Here is a 20594-nt window from a genome sequence, read left to right on the forward strand (position 1 = left end):
TAGGGGTGAGCAAACGTTTTCTGTAAAGGACAGGACGGTAAATATTTTAGGCAGAGCGGGGCACACAGTTTCCGTGGTAACCACTGGGAAAAAGCAGCCGTAGATGTGTAATTGGAATGGACATGGCTGTGTTCCAATAAAACATTTCCAGAAGTAGGCGGTGACCTGGGTTTGGTCTAAGGGCTGTGGCTGCTGCCCCGATCTGGGCTCAAGTACTTGGGTCTCTATCCGGTCAGTGGAAACGCTATATATGTATGTGCAATCCTACTTGCATCTCTTTCCAAATCCACCTGCAGACGGCAGGCACACTGGGAGCTCGCCACCGGCCACAGTGAGAGGATTTACACCGCAAAATCAGCAAAGGCTACAGATCAGGGCTTTTTCTCTCCCTGGAGAGCTGGTTGTTAAACATTTACCAACACACCACTGGCTGACATGGGTTGTGAAGAAGGCCTCTGGGAGGACTCGACCTCTGAGCAGAAACCCTGGACTGCACTTCAGCTTTCCATCTGCAGTGGTCACCCACAAGGGGCGACCTACAGGGCATGGTTTGGAAATACAGCTAAACAAAATAGTCTGAAGTTTGCAGAGATGGCCAGAAAGAGTAAAACACACACTTGTTTAGAATTACATGGAATGTAGATGGCAAGATGGTAACCCCAGCTTGCCCCACTCCAGGGAGCAGCTTTGCTTCCCTTTAGCTGTTCAGAACGGGCAGCAAGGAAGCCACGGATCATGGTCTAAGACCTGACCTCATTTACCACACAGGCTGGTGAGACCGTGCCTGCCACTGATTGGCACCCACAAACTTAGACCTCCACGGTTCCATTCAGCACTTCACAAAGAGGGGAGGAGTGGGGGAGGGGCGCTCAAGAAGGCAGCCCAGGCCAAGTTGGTGACCACAAGCTACTTTGGAAAAAGCAGTATTTAAAACAGACACGGGGTTGTCAGGGAACAGTTTGATGCATGAAGTTCAAGAGTCCACGCAGCGGGTACAGTTTGCGTCTGGGATGAAGGTCACTGCTGGCTGGGTTCCTCTCTGTTCGTGCTGCCCAGATCAGTCTTCACTCACCTAACTCCTAGCTTAGCCGTCAGGGACTACTTGGCCCTCCAGTGACAATTCCCATGGCAGAAGTCTTCCAAAGCTGGCAATGTGCCCAGACGTGATTGTCCACAGTGTGGCATACCGGCTGACCTCCCAAACCCAAGACTTTTTCTGAGAACTCCTCTACTTCTTACCTAATCAGCCAGGCAGGAGGGGTTGGTTCTTGTTTATGACATCTAAGAATCCACACCATCTGGAATATTCCCTGAATGGAGAGAAGAGCATCATCATCATGCCCCTGCAGGGTACCTCTGTTCAAGCCCTCTTCAGAAGGAGTGAAATTCATCCTGCTTCCTAGGGCTTTCTTCTGCCTCCAGAACACATCCAACATATAGTTCCAAGGCTCCTTCTCTAGAGTCAGGGCCAGGAGCCCCACAAGGGATTCTCTACGTCCCCTGGGAGCTTGGCCAAGTTCACAATCCTCTTTTTTCGGAGCAGAGAGTTCCACCAGGGAATGACAAGTAGATTATATCTCTCAAAAAACCCCAGTCCTCCCGACAAGTGGCTCCCAATTTTGCTGCAAGAGGGACAGATGTAAAGAGCTTTGAAAAATACCCAGTGCCTGACGGGCCCTGCCTACAGATCCCAATCGCTTGGGCAGGGACCAGCATTCTAGGTCTGAAGTCTCCGTGCTCGAGTTTGGCATACAGGTGGGACTGAGAGCTGCAGGCTTTCATGGGGGATGACCTGCCTCCCCAGAAGAGTCAGAAGAGCACCCATCCTGGCCCCAGGAAGGGAGGCTTAGAATGGGCTAGTGCTTTCTCTGCCAAGCCGCTCAGCTCTCCTCTGACCGGGACTCATTTTCACTGGGTGGTCCCTCCCCACAGGTGGGCACATGAGCCTACACCCTCACCGCCACACTAACCTACCCAGACCCCCTAAGAATGGCACCTAGGACACAGCACACAAACCCTGGAGTCTGACCGAAGGATGCTAAAATGGCACTGTTTCTGGATCACGGTGTGTTTGTCCTGCTAGAGGCTTTTGAAACAAGAAGGTTCTTGAATGTACTATTATTATCAGTATCACTTAGACCATTCTGGCTTCCCTACCTTGGCAGTAAGGGAGATGAATGAACTCCAAGGAATTCTTGAGGAAGCCTTGTTCTAGAAGATGACAGTGTCAGCCTGCGTCGCATCCTGTGATCACTTCTCTGGGTCAGAGAGGACAGCAGAGTGTTGAACGGCCTCCTTGGCAGCCGTGGAGGACCGGGACGCACTATTCTAGTTGACAGCTTTGTGCCCATGCTTAGAGACGACGAGGCTCAGGAGGGCAACTGCTAGTTGGCGTGGTTTAGAGACTGGCAGAACTCAGCCCTCATCAGGGCCAGAGCTCGGAAATGCCCAGTTACTTCAAGAGGCTACTGGGAACCGTGATGTCAGGAGGCAACACACTGGCACATGGCCCAGAGCAGGAAAAGTCTGTGAGGTTTTCTAGAACGGCCATAATGAGGGCAGAGGCTGCACTTCCAGGTACAGCTTCTCCCCGCTAAGGGGGCACCCACCTGGCACCGGCAACAACATAAGAGGCTGTACTCAATCCCAGTTTCCCGTAACCCGAAACCCTTCCCCAAAGAAATCGAGGAAAAGGAACCATAAAAATTTAATTTTAATGATACAGAAATAATATATAGTACATTTCTTTCCACAGCAGCACTTCATTCATCTCTAAAAAATTTAACAAAATTAAGGCTAAATCAGAGCAATCTGATAGTAAAGGGTTATTTTATGGGGTGTTATTTTTTAAAGAATATCTTCATAAATACAGCATGTTCTTTAGACCAAAAAAAAAAAAAAAATGCTGAACAAGACAACAGATATGCGAAATGCAGTACAAAATGTGCTCCTTTACACCAATTTATGAATAACCACAACTTCCCTGGGAAGTTTCAAATGGGATTGGAAAAAAAAAAAAGTGAATGTTTGTGACAGGACATTGGACACTCTGGAGTTAAAATTCGACAGTACTATAGGCAATTTCGTAAAACAAAACCAAGGACGGTGGAGTCTCCAACATAATCTCTCCAGAAAAAAGCACAAAACAGGAGCAGACAGTGTTTAGGACTGCAAGAGAGAGGGGAGGCGTGTGGTCCCTGGGAGGAGCACCCACCCCCGTCACTGGCCTCTGCCCACCCCAACCCTCCCCCCAGCGTCTGTGAGCAAATGAGAGACTCTGACATGTGAGCAAATGAACATGGTCCAACCTGAGGGTCAGGAAATCAAGCTGGGCTCCGGAGTGACCGCCCACAAATGCCGGCGTTGACCAGCATCAGGGAGAAGGAATGGCTCCCCCCTCCCCCCGCATTTCCTTCCCCTGCCTTCCACCACGTTTGCTGGCCGGCTGTGCAGCACTGCTCCCTGACTCAAGAGAGACCCTGCTGCTGCCTCAGGATGTACAGTAAGATGAAGCTTCTCTTTTCTCTCCAGTGAGACTTTTGGAAGGAGCACAGACAAGTGCAAGGGAAATCCCCTACAGGGAGCCTCTCCCTAGACAAGCCTAGTCTCTGACAAGTGACAAAGACCGCAGGAGGCACACAGAGACCAGGCCTTGCCTTCTCGTGGGGCCCCATGCACCACATGGGCTTGGAGGGGGTTACCTTCCGTCGTCCTCCAGCCTCCACCCTCCCGTGGGCACACTGGTTTCCATTTGAATACACTCTCCTCCTCCACGCCCCCAGCATGCCTTGGGGGACTCAAGTATTATTTTCATTGACGGGGAACTGTGGGTGTGCTGTTAACATCACTAACTCCCAGGGAAGGAGATCTTATTTTTAATTTGAAACATTATACTCCACCTACTTTAACACGGACATTTTGCTTCATGATAAGAGGACTTTTACCCCAGACAAAAAATCTTCTCATTTGACGTTCAAATTTTCATCAAGTCACAGATAATACGAAATAATGTTTTAATTTTGCACAAGAGTTTTGTTTTTCCATTTCTTTGGTACCCACAGAGAGCCTCAGTTTCCCCTAAAGAAATAAAATGGAAGACAAACGTCCAGGTAAATAATATCAAATATCCCCTTAAGATGTGTGTGTGTTCCAAAGACTGCTAACACCTCTAGGAAACAGTAGGTTGAGGTATATATATACTCAAATGTATTTCTTATATAAATTCATACGTAAACACAGATAAACAATGTGATAAAAATCTAATTACCCACATTTATGTAAAATAATAAATGCCATAACATTACACAACCACACAGCCACATAAAAGCTATTTTTGAGATCTTTTAGCTCAGTAGTTTTCAAATCTGGCTGGTCATCGGGCTCACCTGGTGGAGCCTTTTACTCACAGCCCCCCTAGACGCCACTCCTGAAGAGTCTGATCCAGCGGGTGTGGCCTGGGACCCAGAAGTTTGTATTTTTTTCCATAAAATGTGATAGTCCAACCCCGTTGTTATACAGAGGACATGAAGGTCCAAAGCAGGGAAGCAGTCATCTAAAGCTAACAGAGCAAGAGCCAGAGAAAGGGGTGGACCCAGATCTGTTACTGAGTCCCAGACCTAGTGTCCTTACACTGACCAGGAGTAGGAACCTTGTGGTCAGAAGTAGGCGCTAAGCTGTTCGAAGGCAAGGATGTTGTCTCCTATCCCTTCTGGCACAGTTCTCAGTAATAAACGTCCACTAAGTACTCACTGGCGGGCAGCTGCTTAGCTAAGGCCTAATGCTGTATTCTCGGCTCACCTCTCTGTCTCCGACTGGCCGAGCAGGTGCAGCTTAATCTAGTTGGCTGGGGGGAGTAAAGCCTGAACTTAAGAAGACGCCAAGTTCAAACAACAGGACTCGGCATGACGATACAAGTTGCATAAGATTAATTACCATGCCTTTCTCTTGTTACTGAATTATGGGTTAGGTGAAAAAATAAATGAATCCAAGGGACAGAAAGAAGCCATTCACCTACGATGCTTTGGCAAATATGAATTACAAAAATCCTAAACTATTCTAAGGAGGTCATCCTTAGCAATTCTAACAACTATATGTCACTGACTTCTGTTACTGTTTCTCTTGGCTTTCCATGTGTTTTCTCAGTCTTACAAAACATTCTTTCAGGGATGGAGTCAAACTGTAACTCCTTTATAAAGCTGCTTGTGAGGGACAAACACACTTAGCCTCTACCTCACGACAGGGTTCCTCTCCCTCCCCCCCCCTCCATCTCTCTCTCTTCCCCCTTAAGCCTGCAACACATGCGCGCACGCGCGCACGCACACACACACACACCACACACACACACACACACACACACAAGTGTGAATTTAGTTGGGAGGTGGGCGAAAAGGACTTGTTACATTTTCTATTTGTAGCTATGAAGCATAAACCATGTTATAAATAATTCTACTCTATTGCCATCTAGATTTTAGATAGGATTTGGAAAAAGGGATAACCAAAACATTTTAGAAGCCAACAGGAAAATATTAAAGGAAATTTAAGGCTAAAAATTAAATAAATCACCAGGTACATGAGCCACCGGTGCCATACAGGTGCCACCATACAGGTAACATACAGGTGCCTGTATGGAGAGTGCCCACTTGCCACATGGGCTCTACTGAGACAGGGACGAGGAGGGGACCACCCAGAAGGACCATCCAGGGCCAGGGGAAGAGCCTCACCCCTCCACAGAGAACACCACACCTGGCCCCAGCTTCCCCTTACTGAGTGCTCCCTCCCCCAGGTAACAGTGAAAGGACATAAGGTTCCACTTGAAGGAGATCTTAGAAATCATTAAAGGATGCGGCCCCTCCCCCAGGAAAGAGCCTCCACATCCTGGGGGAAACCCCGTGCATGCAAACAGATGAGTCTTCTTCAAGCCTTCTGCCACAAGAGGCTGGGCAGGACAGACCTTCTTGAACGTGTGTTTTGTTTCAAAGAAAAGGAACTTTCTCTTTTTTAAGTGTTAAATCCATTCTTACCTAGACAGAGATTCCTGGTCATTCCTCCAGATAATTTTTTTAAAATCACATTGATAAGCTCATTCATCCATTTATTCACTCAACACCGCCTTACTGAGGGGTGATCGGTCTTGCAGAAGGTCAGAGCCGGGGGAGACCTCAGATATCGTGCTCCCCAGGCCCCTCCCTTGTTTCCCAAGGAGGACAGGAGTGGCGCCAGCCACATTGGCCTGGGTTCCGCACCCCCAACCCCTGACCCAGTACCCACCTCCCAGCCCCACTCAAGCATTCAGCAAAACCTCATGCAAAATTTATGTGCTTTTTCATTTCAAAAATGAAAAAATTACAAGATGAAAGAAAGGGTTTTTGTACCTTACTACAATTTATAAAGCTAATAAATATTAGCAAAATGGAATGACAGGACCAAAGGTAAACATGACTTAAAAGAAACTAACTGCGGGGTTTGTAAAGACTCTTTCTACTTTCATTTGACACTAAATGTTTTAGGAAGTCATATGCTAGATACACATGACAACTCTTCTGTCTTTCTGCGTGGTTAAGAAGTCTTTCCAGAAGGACAACAATACCACAAAAGGACACTCAGAGAAAACACAGACCACAGCACGTTCCATGGCACGGACGTTTACAATCTGCAGTTCTAGTCTACAACATCCACTTGTGCTCTAGACACGTGCTGTGGACATGAGCTAAGAACACATCCATGTTCTAAGTATTTCACCAGGAGGACGACGAAGCTGCCGCAAACATTTCCGTAACGTATCGGACCCGTAACTACCATGACCTCCCGCAAAATCAAGCCGGATTCAGTGAGCGGACCGGCCGACCTCGCTTACGCTCCGGACAGTCCTCCTCAAAACAGGAGAGGTTTAGAAAGCCAATACATCTCTTCAGGGAGATTTTCATGAGTTTTCCAGATTCAATTTTATTTTCTGATGAGCAATATATTTGTGTAGAAATCTATTTATCACCCCGACCCTTTCATAAAATTCACCGTGCCCTGTTCCATAAAATACTTAGAGAGCCTTAACAACAACAACCAAACAACATCGACAACAACAACCAAACTTCTCAGCTGACAGTTACTGGTGTGAATGAAGAGCTTCAACTGCTATATATTCAAATCCCCCAGGAAAATTACATCAAAAATAGACGTTTTATGACAAAAATCACTGAGATGCCTCAAAACCAGAACAAATAGAAAACACCACCATTAAAGGGATGGAAGTACTCTTCTGGCCACTACGGCAGAGACACAGGAGCTCAGCAGGGTGCGTGCATGCGGGACGCAGCATTATATAAGAGAGAATTAACAAATCAAACTCGGCACAATTATCATAACTGGTTTGAAAGCAGACTCTGAATAAAGCCAACATATTTCTTCCTCAAGGCAACCAATAGCTAAAAGGAAAAATGATTTCATATCCTTGGTCCATAAAGAAGACACATTTATTTACATCCTCAATGGACTAAAAGAGGTTTTAAACTGTCACAATTAAAATTTTATGCTTCCAAAAATATCGTAGGATCGATGCACTTAACTTAAAGCTTCAGGTGTTAATAACTTCATTTAGACTTCTTAAAAAACCAACACAAACATACTTTCTAGAGTGCAAAATGCTTCTTATTAAATACTTCGGTAACACAAAAGCAATGGGTTTTTTTAAACACAGGACTCCTTTTCGGCAGGGTCACCACCACAAAGACATCCATTGCCGGCAATGGACGCGGAACAAAACCGGCAGCTCGGGGCAAATGAGAGCGGACCACGGTGCCTCCGGCCGCCGCCCCTGCCCAGATGCCCCATTACTTGTACAGACTCATGGTCGGGCTCTGGTACATGCACATGTACGCGTCACAGAGAAGTCTTCGTGCACAGCCTTGGATCCTTCTGGAGTCCAGAGAGTGCAGGTCCTCGGGAGACATTTTCAGGTACTCCCCCACTTCTGGGCACGGGGTGACTTGAGGAATGTTGAAGCCGTTCTGGCCACCTGAGGAAAAGAGTTAGAACACTATTTAGGGCAGGCGAGTTCTAAGCCCCTTGGCCGCCCTGACCTACCAAAGTGATTTTACAACTCTAAATTTAGCGGCGGCTGCCTTCCAAGATCTGAAGGACCGTATTTTACTTCTGATTCCTGGAAATTCAAGGGTCCTTTTAAGTCTTAGTGTTCTCACTTCTTGGTTTCTCAAAGGATCCTGGGGCCAATGGAATAAAATTAGTAAAAGGAAGCATATCCTGAGTGAAGTCCAAAACCTATTTTATCGGCTTCTCTGCAATTAGTGAGGGAATAGGGTTCCATATACGTAATCACACAACAACCAACTCCTCACGTCCTGTGTCCCTTCCCAGACAGAAGGACCTGGACACTCCACCATGAGATCATCAGGTTTAGAGCACATCTAGCGAAATGAGTGATATTTCACTTCCCTAAATTTTAAATACGTATTTGTGCCAGGCTCGCAAGGCTTTGTTTCACACATCGTCAGACTGAAGGACGACACTGGGGTGGTTTTAGGGGCTCCCAGAAAGGCTCTCCCGGCCCAGCCTCTCAAAGGCTTTTCCAAATGTCTGACCCCTGGATGCTTTCCAGCTACGTGAGAGCCCCTGTTCCTGCACACGCGCTCGTTAGGTGCTTGTTAAATTATGCCGAAGCGTCCTCGAACACAGCCCAGAAGAGGCAGCACACTCCCCATTTCGGGAAGAAACATTACATGCAGAATAGGCTTATTTTTCCAAAGAAGAAATTAATTTCTATTCTTTGCTTCATCATTTAGAAGACAACACGGTGACTATGGCAGGTACGGACAAGGAGAGGAGCCCGAGAGTAAAAGGAGACGGAAGCTGAAAGGAAAACCTCTCAGCACTAAAATAAGAAGTTTAGGATTCTTCCTTTAATAAAAACCACATGTGTGTCAAAATATCACAATGCGATTATTCCTCAATTCAGTGACAGGGTCGCATATGCATTCAAGATAGAAAGACTCCGGCACCAACATACTCCTGAGAGGCTTTCCACAGACACTATTCTATTACTCAGAACAGACTATACTCTATGAACTCTATCCCATTACAAACTAAAACGGTGCCACATGTAGAAGAGAAGTTCTTACAATACCATCCTGAGGGCACCTGGGTGGCTCAGTCGGTTAAGCATCTGCCTTCAGCTCAGGTCATGGTCCCAGGTCCTGAGATCGAGCCCTGGGTCAGGTTCCCTGCTCAGCGGGCAGTCTGCTTCCCTCTTACCCCTTGCCCCTCCCCTCGCTGGTGCTCTCCCTTTCTCTCTCTTCTTTTATCTCTCAAATAAGTAAGTAAAATCTTAAAAAGTAAATAAATAGAAATAAAATAAAATACCATCCCGATCAGCCATGCTGTCAAAGAAGAGCCAGGCCGAGTCGTCCTTCCCGTACTTCACAAAGGCGACATAGTGGCTCGTCTCTATGCAGAGAACAGCAAACAATTCCATCTTCTGGCAGGGGATGCAGCCCTGCCTCCAGTCCCAGTCAGGTAAATCTTTGGGAAGTGACACCGGGTTATATTTGTGGTTTAGTCTCTTGGGGTGAAGGTGGACCTGAGATGGACCATGAAGAGAATATCACTCATGAGCCAGACTCAGTGTCTCCAGCAGATGGGCCCCACCTCCTCTAACTGAACTCAACCCTATAAACAGCAACAGAGTACTTCTCAACAGCCCCCCGGGGAATCAGAAGACACATGAGCCACACCTCTTGATTATGAATTCAAGTTAATCATGAAAACTCTCCAAAACCTGAAATGTCTCCAACTACCAGTAACTTCCTATTTAAGGAGAGAACCTCCATTCAGGGACGTCAAACTTACTTGAGTGTTGCAGGTTTTACAGAACTGCTTGATGTTTCCGGCGGAGATGTCAGGGTCGTCGTAACACTCTCTACACTCATACATGGCGAGCCCCCCACATATCCGGCACTGCCTGGGGGCTGAAATGGCAGGGGTGGGAGAGAGGTTACGGGGCCTTTAAACATGCATTCTTCCATTAAAAAAATTAAAGGTAAAGGTAAGCTTCATTGAGGACTTAGACTCAACAAGTCCACCCCTGTCTGTCCCCATAAATGTTATGCTGTATTTCCATGGACTCGGGATATCTTTAAAAGACATTTTTTTTAAAGATTTTATTTATTTATTTGATAGAGAGAGATCACAAGTAGGCAGAGAGGCAGGCAGAGAGAGAGGGGGAAGCAGGCTCCCCGCTGAGCAGAGAGCCCGATGTGGGGCTCGATCCCAGTACCCTGGGATCATGACCTGAGCCGAAAGCAGAGGCTTAATCCACTGAGCCACCCAGGCGCCCCTAAAAGACATTTTCTATGATCAAGTGACAGTTGGTTTTTTGTTTTGTCTTGTTTTGTTTTTTAAGATTTATTTGAGAGAGAGAGAGAGAGTACAACTGAGAGAGAGCAGGGACAGAGACAGGGAGAAGGAGAAACAGGCTTCCCATTGAGCAGGGAGCCTGATTCGGGGCTTAGGGCTCAGTCCCAGGACCCTGGGATCATGACCTGCGCTGAAGGCAGACACTTAACCAAATGAGCCACCCAGGTGCTCAATTGTCTAAAAACAGTGACAAGTGACCGTTTTTTTAAAAACACTGTATTCTAGAATGTTTTCACACAAATCATAATTATGAATTGTGTGAAAACATCTGATGAAAATTCAAAGAATCAAAAAAACATAAAGAAGAAAGCTGTAAGCATCTACAATTTCAGTTAGCAAGAGATAACCACCATAATTCATTTAACTACTCTTCTCTCAAATAGTTTGTTCCTAATTTCTTCATCATGTGACAATAAATATATTTGCATATAGAATATTGACTTGCATCTCTGATTATTTTCTTGGAACACCTAGAACTGGAAGTACTAGCTTAGTATTTCTAGGCTTTTCAGATACTGAATTGCTTCTTAGAAGAACCGCAACCTGTTAGACTCTGACTCATAATTAATGAGACTGGCCTATTTGCAAAAAATAAACAAAACAAACTAAAAAATCTTATACTTACTGTCCTCAAGTAAATCTGTTATATTTAACTCCAGAGAAGGAAAAATTTTTTTAAACAGTTTAAAATCTTTTCCAAATCGAGGCATCTGAATAATCAGACATGATGGTGCCTAAAAACAAGATAAACGTATTTTTAGAATCGAAGTGCTAAAAAAAAATTTCCCTATGAAACCAAAGCAGTCCTGGTCATCATGCCAAGTAGTGGTTCTGCCGTTACACGGATGGCCTGTACACGGGATCCAAACATGAATGCGATGGCCAGAGCACCACTGAGCCACAGGTTCTCAAGTGGTCCAGGATCCATTCCATGGACACCCAGAGGTCGGGCAGGTCAACAACCCTGGGGCTCTAACAATATGATGACATTCTAGAGTAACACTCCACTGTGGGTTTATATTTAAAATAAACATTTTAGAAAAATTGTTTTGGCAAGTATAATAAAGAAACTGTGGTCACCCAAGGACACCATTCCTTCTGTTTCAACAAATAACTATAGCCGTTAAAAGCCTTACCAGAACATTCTTTCAGAAATAAATTCAATAAAAACAAACCACAAGCATGTACCACTAAGATCATGAAGACACAGAAAACAATAAAAGAAAAATAATTTCTATCACTAGTTCACTAACAAACCAATATAAGTGAATTTATTTTGTCTCTTGTTGAAGGAAAAGTAAACATTCTTTTTTGATGTTTGGCTAACATGCTTAGGTAAAATGTTAAACTGGGTAAAATGACAGTTTAAAAAAAAAACCACAATTCTTCTTTTCCCTCAAAAACTACTTAAAGTTTTCCAAGTTACAAATTAACTTTATATTTTCTTTGGCACCAAAAATCTAGAAAGTCCAATCTTAATTCTAAGACATTTTCTACAAGGACACAACTGAAACACTGAACTTTTTTTTTAAATTTGTGTTTTGTTAATAGTTACTGAGTTCTCAGTGGGGTAAAATTAAGTTATTAAATCTAGTAGTAGTTTCAAGATTACTAAGCACTATCCCATAAAATATAGTATCACTAACCTCTGCAAATTTCAGGTTACTGTTGATAAAAGACCATTCTAATAATTGCTGAATTGTAGGAACTCCAACTTTCTCATTTTTTTCCATAAAAATTTGATAGAAGTAACAATCTTGTACTTTTTGACCTGCTGATCTAAAAACATGCAGAAAGAAACATATGACTTCTCTACAAAATGCTTCAATCAGAACATGAAGCTGTCCCAGCAGTATTTGAGGACAGAAAATCCTATGACATTGATGGTGTCTCCAGGTCATGAGAACAACAGGTGAAAGACAATAATACAGATTAATTAATTACATGTAAATTGCATAAAACCGCAAAAATGAGTTCTTATCTTAGTTTTCATATCCAAAAGTCCCCTTAGTGGTCAGCAGGAAAATAAAGGAATAAATTTGCAGCGAGAAGCACTGTCTGAACAAAAATAACCAGAAGCTAAAATTGCTTGGTTCAACTTAACTGTCCAAATTTCAAAAGTATTTTTAATCAACAACCCATTAAACTATTGATGAACTGTTCAAAATCTAAAAAGCATTTAGTGCTTGAAACAGGAAAATAAATTCTTATGTCTCTGAATGGGACAGACCCAATGTTTCACTTCTAAAATGAAGGCCCTGAGTTCTATTAAGGAATAGTCATTGCTTCCCAGCAACTTAAAGCAGAGCTGGGTGGAGAAACCTGGTGTCCTATCAACCACTGACTATTCTTTTCAGGAAAGCATGCTGTCTCTTTAGACCGTCACTCATTTATTCAACAAATACCAAGAAGCTCCTACTACACGCCCATCACAGTCTTACCAATTTTTTCACATTGTCCTTTTAAATATTTCACAACAGGGGTGCCTGAGGTGGCTCGGTCTGTTGGGAGTCCAACTCTTGATTTCGACTCCGGGTCATGGTCTCAGGGTTGAGAGATCAAGCTCCAGGTCGGATCAGCACTCAGTGGGGAGTCTGCTTGAGATCTCGCTCCCTCTCCCTGGCCCTTCCCCTGCTCGCACATGTGCTCTCTCTCCTCTTTAAATAAATAAAATCTTAAATTATCTAACTAACTAATTACTTTACTACAGATTGTCATTCATCTTTAAAAAACTAACTCTACCAAAAGGACTGATAATCTTTACTATTTACCTTTTCAGCAGAGTTTCTGGGTATACAATCAACCTATTTACAGCTAGATTTCAAGATTTTTATAGAAATTTATGAACATAGTGTTCATAATGGAACAGCTGTTCAGAGACCAACCTCCAGAAGCCCTCAGCTTTCCAAAGCAACTTATCTCCTGAAATAAACAAAACTTACTTGTTAACAAAGCCAGGAGATTCACAAAAACCCACAACAAATAAAAACAAATGATAACCAAAAAACCTGAAGGTTATGCTAGATCAATATTTTACTTGGTTGTTGATGACTGTAAAAGACCAGAATTCTTCTGTGAAAGCCAGAAGCATAAAAAAAAAAAAAAAATGCAATAGGTAAAAGGGAAAAAAAAAATAGGACAGGAAACTAAGAAAGCATAAAGTGGTAGAGGTCAGAAGCTGCAACAGTTAGAAATAATAATGATGAGGGGGAAGAGGAATCGTGGCTGACGGGAACCCAGGAGGCAGACATCGAGAGAAGGGAGCCAGAAATGAGAAGATGACCAACAGCTTTGCAATACCGAGGCAGACAGATTAGGAGCCTGGTTGGGATGTGGGGGAGGAAAAAAAAACCAAGCCCCTAAATCTCATTACCACCGTTTTTAGAAGGCTAAAACCCTGGAGTAATTAGCAAGCCATACACAAGAATTACAACGAAGCTGGTGGGATGGTACAAAACTACAATTTAGATTGCCGTTTTCCACTAGGAAAATCTAAAAGCAAAAGGGTACAAATGCTGCATTGACCTTAAGAGAAAACATATTATCTATGGAGGAGATAAAAACATTCATGGGACTGTATGCTAATTGGTCTGTCTACCTTCGTGACACAGACCTTCACGGGTAGCCACTAAAAATTCTTTACCGATTCTGCACCATCTAGCACTGTGGGATAGAACATGGAGGCCATGTTCTACTGAGAGGCATTCAGTAACACTGCCTGCACCTTTGCTTCTTGTTGCTGATTTTTTTTCTTGGAATTTTTCTTTCTTTGCCTCCATGTACTATCCTCTTACCAGTGGCTATGACTTCAGTTTCACCTTCTCTTCAACACCCCACAGGATTCATCATTACCAGTACTACTGTTATTGGTTTTTGAATATGAAGGCTTAATTAACCTACATTTCTGACCTTAATTCTTCATTGTTTCTAGAGACTACTCCTTTGTTCTAAATGCAGCTTTGTCTTTCTAAAGTACTGTCTGTAGTAAGTGTCTGAGTTAGGTGATTTAGTCCTGGTTCTTCCTGCTCAGGAATCCTGTGCATCTTTCTTCTTTAGAACTTAAGTCTGCCAAAAATTCTGGAAAATTTTCAGCTATCATCTATCAAAATATTGCCTCTTCCCCATTCTCTCTAATGTCTCCTAGAACTGCATTTAGAATCTGTCTTCCACATCTCTTACCCTCTCTTGTTTTCCAACTTCTTTCCCTTGGGGCTACATTCCAGGTACTTTCCTCAGATCTACCTTCCAAACGAGCAGTTCTCTCTTCAGCTGTACATACTGCATCCAGTGACACACCCCCTCTCAGCCAGAAAGCATATATACAGATATAGACACTTTTAAACTCTATTGCTGGGAATTCTATTTTCGTTTATTTGATTTCGTTTGTTATCAAATCCGCATTTATCCTCCCAGGTAGCTACAGCCTTCGTCTCGTCAGTCCTGTAAGACTTCTGCGCAGTCTCTCAGACTGTTCCACTATTTTGGAGTTTACCGTACTCCTCTTCCTAGTTGTTACATCAGCAGACTCTCCCTCAGAAAGAAAGCTCGTGCAGGTAAAGAATGACACTTGGGAAAGAAAAGCTAATGTCCAAAGTATCTTTTTATATCTTCTTATACTCTTTAAACGAGTGCCTCCCCACACAAAGAGGCCGCTGAAAGGGGAGGGGAGCAGTGACCCCTCTGAGGGGTGGCGGAACTTCCCAGGAGCCTCTCCAAACCTGTCAAGACCTTCAAGCACCGAGATGCACTCCTACATGTATCCAGCCCTCCTCACCCCCTGAGATTCGCAGCTGTTTTCATCCTTGTTATTACTGAGAGTCTATGACATTCTCAAAGGGTGTTGGGCTACGGGGGTGGGGGGAAGACAATTGTTTTCATCATCTGAAATTTAACTCTTCCAGAGGAAAACAAAAATGACTTTTTCTCCCAAATAGCCTGTTACATTTCCCACATCATATATTAAACACAGCTTTCTTTCCACATTTGTGTCTGAAAGCTGACTTATACTGAGATTCTATTTTTGAGCTTCCTATTCAGGTCTATTGGTCTACTTTTATATAGTATCACACTGTTTAATGTCTATTGCTTTGCCTTATAGCTTATAATAGAACTCTTTTTTTAAAAAAACTTTCAAACTTCAGTGTTTTCACCCATTTCAACCTGTAAAGAACTCTAAAAATCACTTTACTGAGTTCAAAAAAAAAAAAAAGTTAAGATTCTGTTTAGGTACAAATGACTCTGTAAAAAAATAACATCTCTAAGTAATTTACTATTCCTACCTGGAACACAATCTTTCTCACTATTTAATCAAATCACCTTTGAGCTCTGGGCAAGTCTTTGAAAAAACCCATCTCAATAAAATTTATTTCTTGGAATTTTAAACTTCCATGAAGTATGAAAGCATCCCTTTTTCATATTTGCTAGAAGGTATACAGAAATGCTATTGATTTCTCCATGATTATTGTCTACACAGTCAAATTACAAATTCTTATGTTAATTCCAGTAGTTTCTGAACAATTCTCTAGGATTTTCTAAATGTACATATAGCTATTACCATCTTTGGATAGAGAATAAATACGTATTCTTGACGTTTATGCATTATGTCTTCTTTCATTAATTAAAACTTCCAAACAATACCAAACTGTAATTGTGGCACTATCCTCCTTTCCCTTCCTCCTATCCACTGGCATCAAACAATATCACTTACAACACAAAGACGTGTAAGAGTATTTGTCTGTGACCAGCTCTTAGGAAGTAAAGAGTAAATCAGCAAGATTTTCAACAGAGGAACCCAAGCTAAAGTATAAAACGGTCCAGCATTTAGACTGCGAACGTTAAACCATATGGAAAATTCATCCATCTCGCTAACAACCTCAGTACATTAGATTAGAGACTTTCATTCAAGATGGAGGAGGAAAAAACTATCTCGCTAACAACTTCAGTACATTAGATTAGAGACTTTCATTCAAGATGGAGGAGGAAAAAAAGGCTAAGCCACAAAACTGGGAACAAGAGAGCTAATATGAGGCTAAACTAATTCTCTGAGGGACAGATCATCAAAAACAGCATTCTCATGGTATTTGACTGGGCTAGAATAAGATTCTCTCTCTCTCCCTCTTTTTTTTTTTTTTAAGATTAATCTATCCACTTTAGAGAGAGAGAGAGAGTCAGCTGAGCAGGGGTGGTGGGGGGGCGCAGATGGTGATAATCTCAGGCAGACTCCCCACTTCCCCAGTGAGTGCAGAGCCAGACACCCAGGCTCCATCCCAGAACCCTGAGAGCATCCCCTGAGCTGAAATCAAGAACCGGACGTCCAATTGACTGAGCCACACATGCACTCCTAGAATAAGCTTCACTTAAAATCTTAATTTCCCTTAGAATCTTTCATTAATTAAATTACAAAAATATTTATATACAGTTTTGTAAGAAAATGATTTGTAATAATATTGATTACCAGGGTTAAAATTAAAAGCACAAATTTACACTGGATACACTCTTCCAGTTAAGTATGATACTATGGGGAGGACAGTAATTAAATTAATTAATTACATAATTAAATAGTTAAATTAATTTGCATTGTAGGAACCTAGCATATTAAGATTCCTAAACAAATACAATATTACATAATCACTAAAGAAATCATGTCTATGGAATGACGGCAGAGAAAATGAAGATCGCCTATTTTCCAATGCTTCTGTAACAATTTAAAAGTTACCTTATTTTTAACAATGGCTCTACCCTTAAAATATGATGAAACAGGATATTCAAGAATTCTTCAGGATCTAGGAGAAAATTAAAAAAAAAGTCACAGACAAAATGTTTAAATCATTCCATTTTTATTTATAATAATTATATTCTGATTCTAAATTCACTTTCATAATTGATACTTTTTCAATTAAAAGCATATCTTAAGTTTTCCTCCCTAATGAAAACTATAAAGGATATTTAATAGTTATGACAAAGTAGGACAGCCCAATTTTGTTATTATAAACTTTACTGTGTATGAAAAGGTATAATAATTCATGTATAATGAAATAATTTTAATTTCTTCTGGGGGCTAAGTAGAGTAAAACTGGAAATATAATCTTGTTTTTTCCTGTTATTTGAATGACTACCAAGTCTCTAAACATCATAGCTGGTTACAATATGCAGCTAACATGTTCACAGTCAGGAGCTGAATCTCTGAGTAAATCCATTAGCGAAGAATAGATTAAAACATGGTCTCTGACCATAAACCTAATTTTAGTTTGCTGTGTTAACACCCTTTGTAACAAGGAAAGTTAACTGGAAAAATAGGGATGAACCCTACACAACCCTTCACCCCTAAAAGGAAACAATGACGAATACCATTGCTGGAAGGAAAGACAAAAACTTTTATGAATTCAATGTACTACAACTAGACAGCTTCTCAAAGGGGGTCATTTTCCCATCCATCGCTCACATTTAGAAGAGATAAAGCATTTACAAAAAGGGGGCAAAACTGTCCATTACACAGAAACTAATATTACACTGCATGTTAACTAATTGGAACTTAAGTAAAAACTTTAAAAAAAGAACTTTAAAAAAATTGTACATCACACAGAAAGGAATTTTTAGTTTAAAATAAAATCCCCAAAACCACATAGACACACATTTCTGCCAATAATTTAGTATATGCTCTCAAGTCACTTTTATTGCATATCCTATAAATTAAGAGCCACCTTTTTCTTCGGAGGTAAATCCTGATGCAGCCTCAACTTTTTCAAGTATTTTCCTCAGTTTCATAATCTTTGTTGCACACACATATCCGTATCTATGTTAGTAAAAAACAATTAATTAATACTGGCATATATATTAAACTAGTATAACCTATTTTGATAATCACACAGTTCTTATATAATTTCAATATGTCATAGATAAACTCTTAGGCTAGACAATTATTCTCAAAATCACAGTTATAGGCTGCTTCTTGAGGTTTGTAAATTAAAAATCTAGCACCAGAATAACCCCAGACTAAATTACCATGTCTGACTAGCAGCTGTCATATACTAATCTAAGAAAAAGCATTTTTAAATTACGATGACTGGTCTTCTGATTCTATTTGCTTAAAGAAATTAAAGCATTTACTTAAAAAAAATCAAACTTTGAGAGACAGTCCTTTTAATACCAGACACTGAAAAGGCCGCCAAAGGGGATGGTAAAGGGCCTTGATAAGAAACTGAAAATTGAAAATGTGCGGTCAAGGAGGTCATCATGTGCATGATATGGTCTCTCATCTTTATCTGAATACAGGAATACACTCCACGGGGATCCCTGACAAAATTCTAATGCTAAAAATGCCTTTGGAAGAAAGCTGAGAGGCCAGCACAAGTTTAACAAGAGCAAGTCAAAACTAGCTGATCGAATATCCATTTTGTATATTGACAATTCATTCACTCGCTAATTCTCTGTAACCAATGTACCCTGAGCATCCACCACTTCACACAGTAATCTAACCTGTGAGCCACTGGGAATACAAAAATGAATAAGGTGATAAAACAGGGTCTCTGCCTTTGAGGAGCTTGAAAAGAGAAAGCAGAGGCTTCGGTACCAAATGAAACCAGTCAGCTATATTAGAGAGAGGAATGCTGCAGACACAGGGAATCTTGATCACAACAAGGCACCTGCCAAGGTCCTTGCTGTGGACAGGGTGACAGAGTCTGGTTAAGCATGATTCTTAACTGGCTGGATGACAGCATCCAAATAATGTCTGTTAATGGACTTAAGATGTTTGGGAAGGAAAGAAGGAAATGGTGTAGAGTTTTGGATTTGATCTGTCTTGTTCCATTATCAATTACTTGGGAGACGGAATGGACAGTAAACTTAAAATTTTTCCTCACAAAATAACTGGTGCCGAAATCAAGACTCATAATCATCTTAAAGGGTGAAAACAAGAGTCATTTTCAAAAAAAAAAAAAAAAGAGTCATTTTCATCATTACAGAATGTAAAGAAAAGATATAAGGAGGCAGATTTATTCGCTAATAATTTACTTTCTTAGCCATGTTATACAACACGCCACTCTGGATGCCCTTTATTATTCAATCTTCTGCATTTTGTCTCAAAATCTTAGATCAAACTATTTTTAAATTTTAATTGTTAAATAAGAAAAGGGTCCCAAGATTTAAATTAATATGGACTTTAAATTAGATAGTTTGTTCCCTATATTCCCAAGTGAATAGGTATCCTTTATAGTCTAGGGCCCTAACACTTCATAGTTTAAATTTTATAATGTGACATTATCACACGTCACTACTACCATTTACGAAGTGTCTTTACTAGATGTCTCGTCACTTGGGCTTGTACCATCACAAATTGCTTCCTGTGACTAAAGAAAGACATATTTATAATTCATAAACTAAGAAATAACCAAACACAATTTTACGGGATGTGCAGGGAGGCCTAAATATATTCCTGTAACTAAGAAATGTGTTAGTAAAATACATCGCATCTTTTGCTAATACAAGAATACTAAATACTAGCTACTCTGCAAATTAAAATTTTTCTTTGCTCCTTTTTTTTTTTTCCAGATAAAATTATGAAGCCAGACTAGGCCAGTTGGACCAGAGAACACGATCACTGTTAAGGTAACTGCTAGAATCAGCTATAACAGAAGATAAGAGTACCACGTACTTTGTATCAGCTTTTCTAAACCTACTGCAGTTACTAAAATGACTATTCTCTACCAAATTGGTTTTGCCACTTTATGGCATACACTATGTGCTACACCTTAACCAGATTTAAGAAATTAAATAAGTAAAGGCAGTAAATGTTAAAAAGTAAAGGCAGCAAAGGGTCAATCATCATACCTCATCAAGAGAACAAATCTGCACCCATTAATTAAAAATGAAAGCAGGTATAAATTAATTACTATACCAAAAAACAGCAAATAGGACACCATCTAAAGGCAAAATAACTATAGATCTTCTACTTACATTCTCAGAGGATTAACAATTTCTGTCCTCAGTAGCTCCTGAGTTTCACTATAATATTCTACATCATTCTTTTCTTTAGGTCTAAGTAACACAGTGTCCAGAACAGAACTAAAAGCAAACAAGCTGTAAAATAAAAGGAATATTTTTCCTCATGCCATACACGTATTACAGATACTAAACAGAATACTAAAAAGATACTAAACAGATACTAAAACCATACT

At 41.3% G+C, this 20594-nt stretch overlaps 1 protein-coding gene across 12 annotated transcripts in view; it reads right to left on the reverse strand.

Annotated features, from left to right (window-relative positions):
- Positions 1 to 2694: 2694 nt before the first annotated feature.
- The window catches only part of CYLD (CYLD lysine 63 deubiquitinase), a 69985-nt gene continuing 52085 nt past the window's right edge, over positions 2695 to 20594 (reverse strand). For 11 of the 12 annotated variants that reach the window (XM_047710625.1, XM_047710634.1, XM_047710627.1 and 8 more), the window contains 8 exons: positions 20374 to 20496; positions 18123 to 18214; positions 17138 to 17204; positions 12069 to 12201; positions 11048 to 11156; positions 9856 to 9974; positions 9370 to 9586; positions 2695 to 8008 (listed from right to left, as the gene is read on the reverse strand). In XM_047710625.1, coding sequence (XP_047566581.1) covers positions 7824 to 8008; positions 9370 to 9586; positions 9856 to 9974; positions 11048 to 11156; positions 12069 to 12201; positions 17138 to 17204; positions 18123 to 18214; positions 20374 to 20496 — 1045 coding nt within the window. In that variant the 3' untranslated portion in view covers positions 2695 to 7823. The remainder of the gene's footprint in view (positions 8009 to 9369; positions 9587 to 9855; positions 9975 to 11047; positions 11157 to 12068; positions 12202 to 17137; positions 17205 to 18122; positions 18215 to 20373; positions 20497 to 20594) is intronic. The other variant, XM_047710631.1, reaches the window with a different exon arrangement.

This window comes from Lutra lutra, chromosome 17 (genome assembly GCF_902655055.1).
Source record: "Lutra lutra chromosome 17, mLutLut1.2, whole genome shotgun sequence".
In the NCBI taxonomy this organism is placed as follows: Eukaryota; Metazoa; Chordata; class Mammalia; order Carnivora; family Mustelidae; genus Lutra; species Lutra lutra.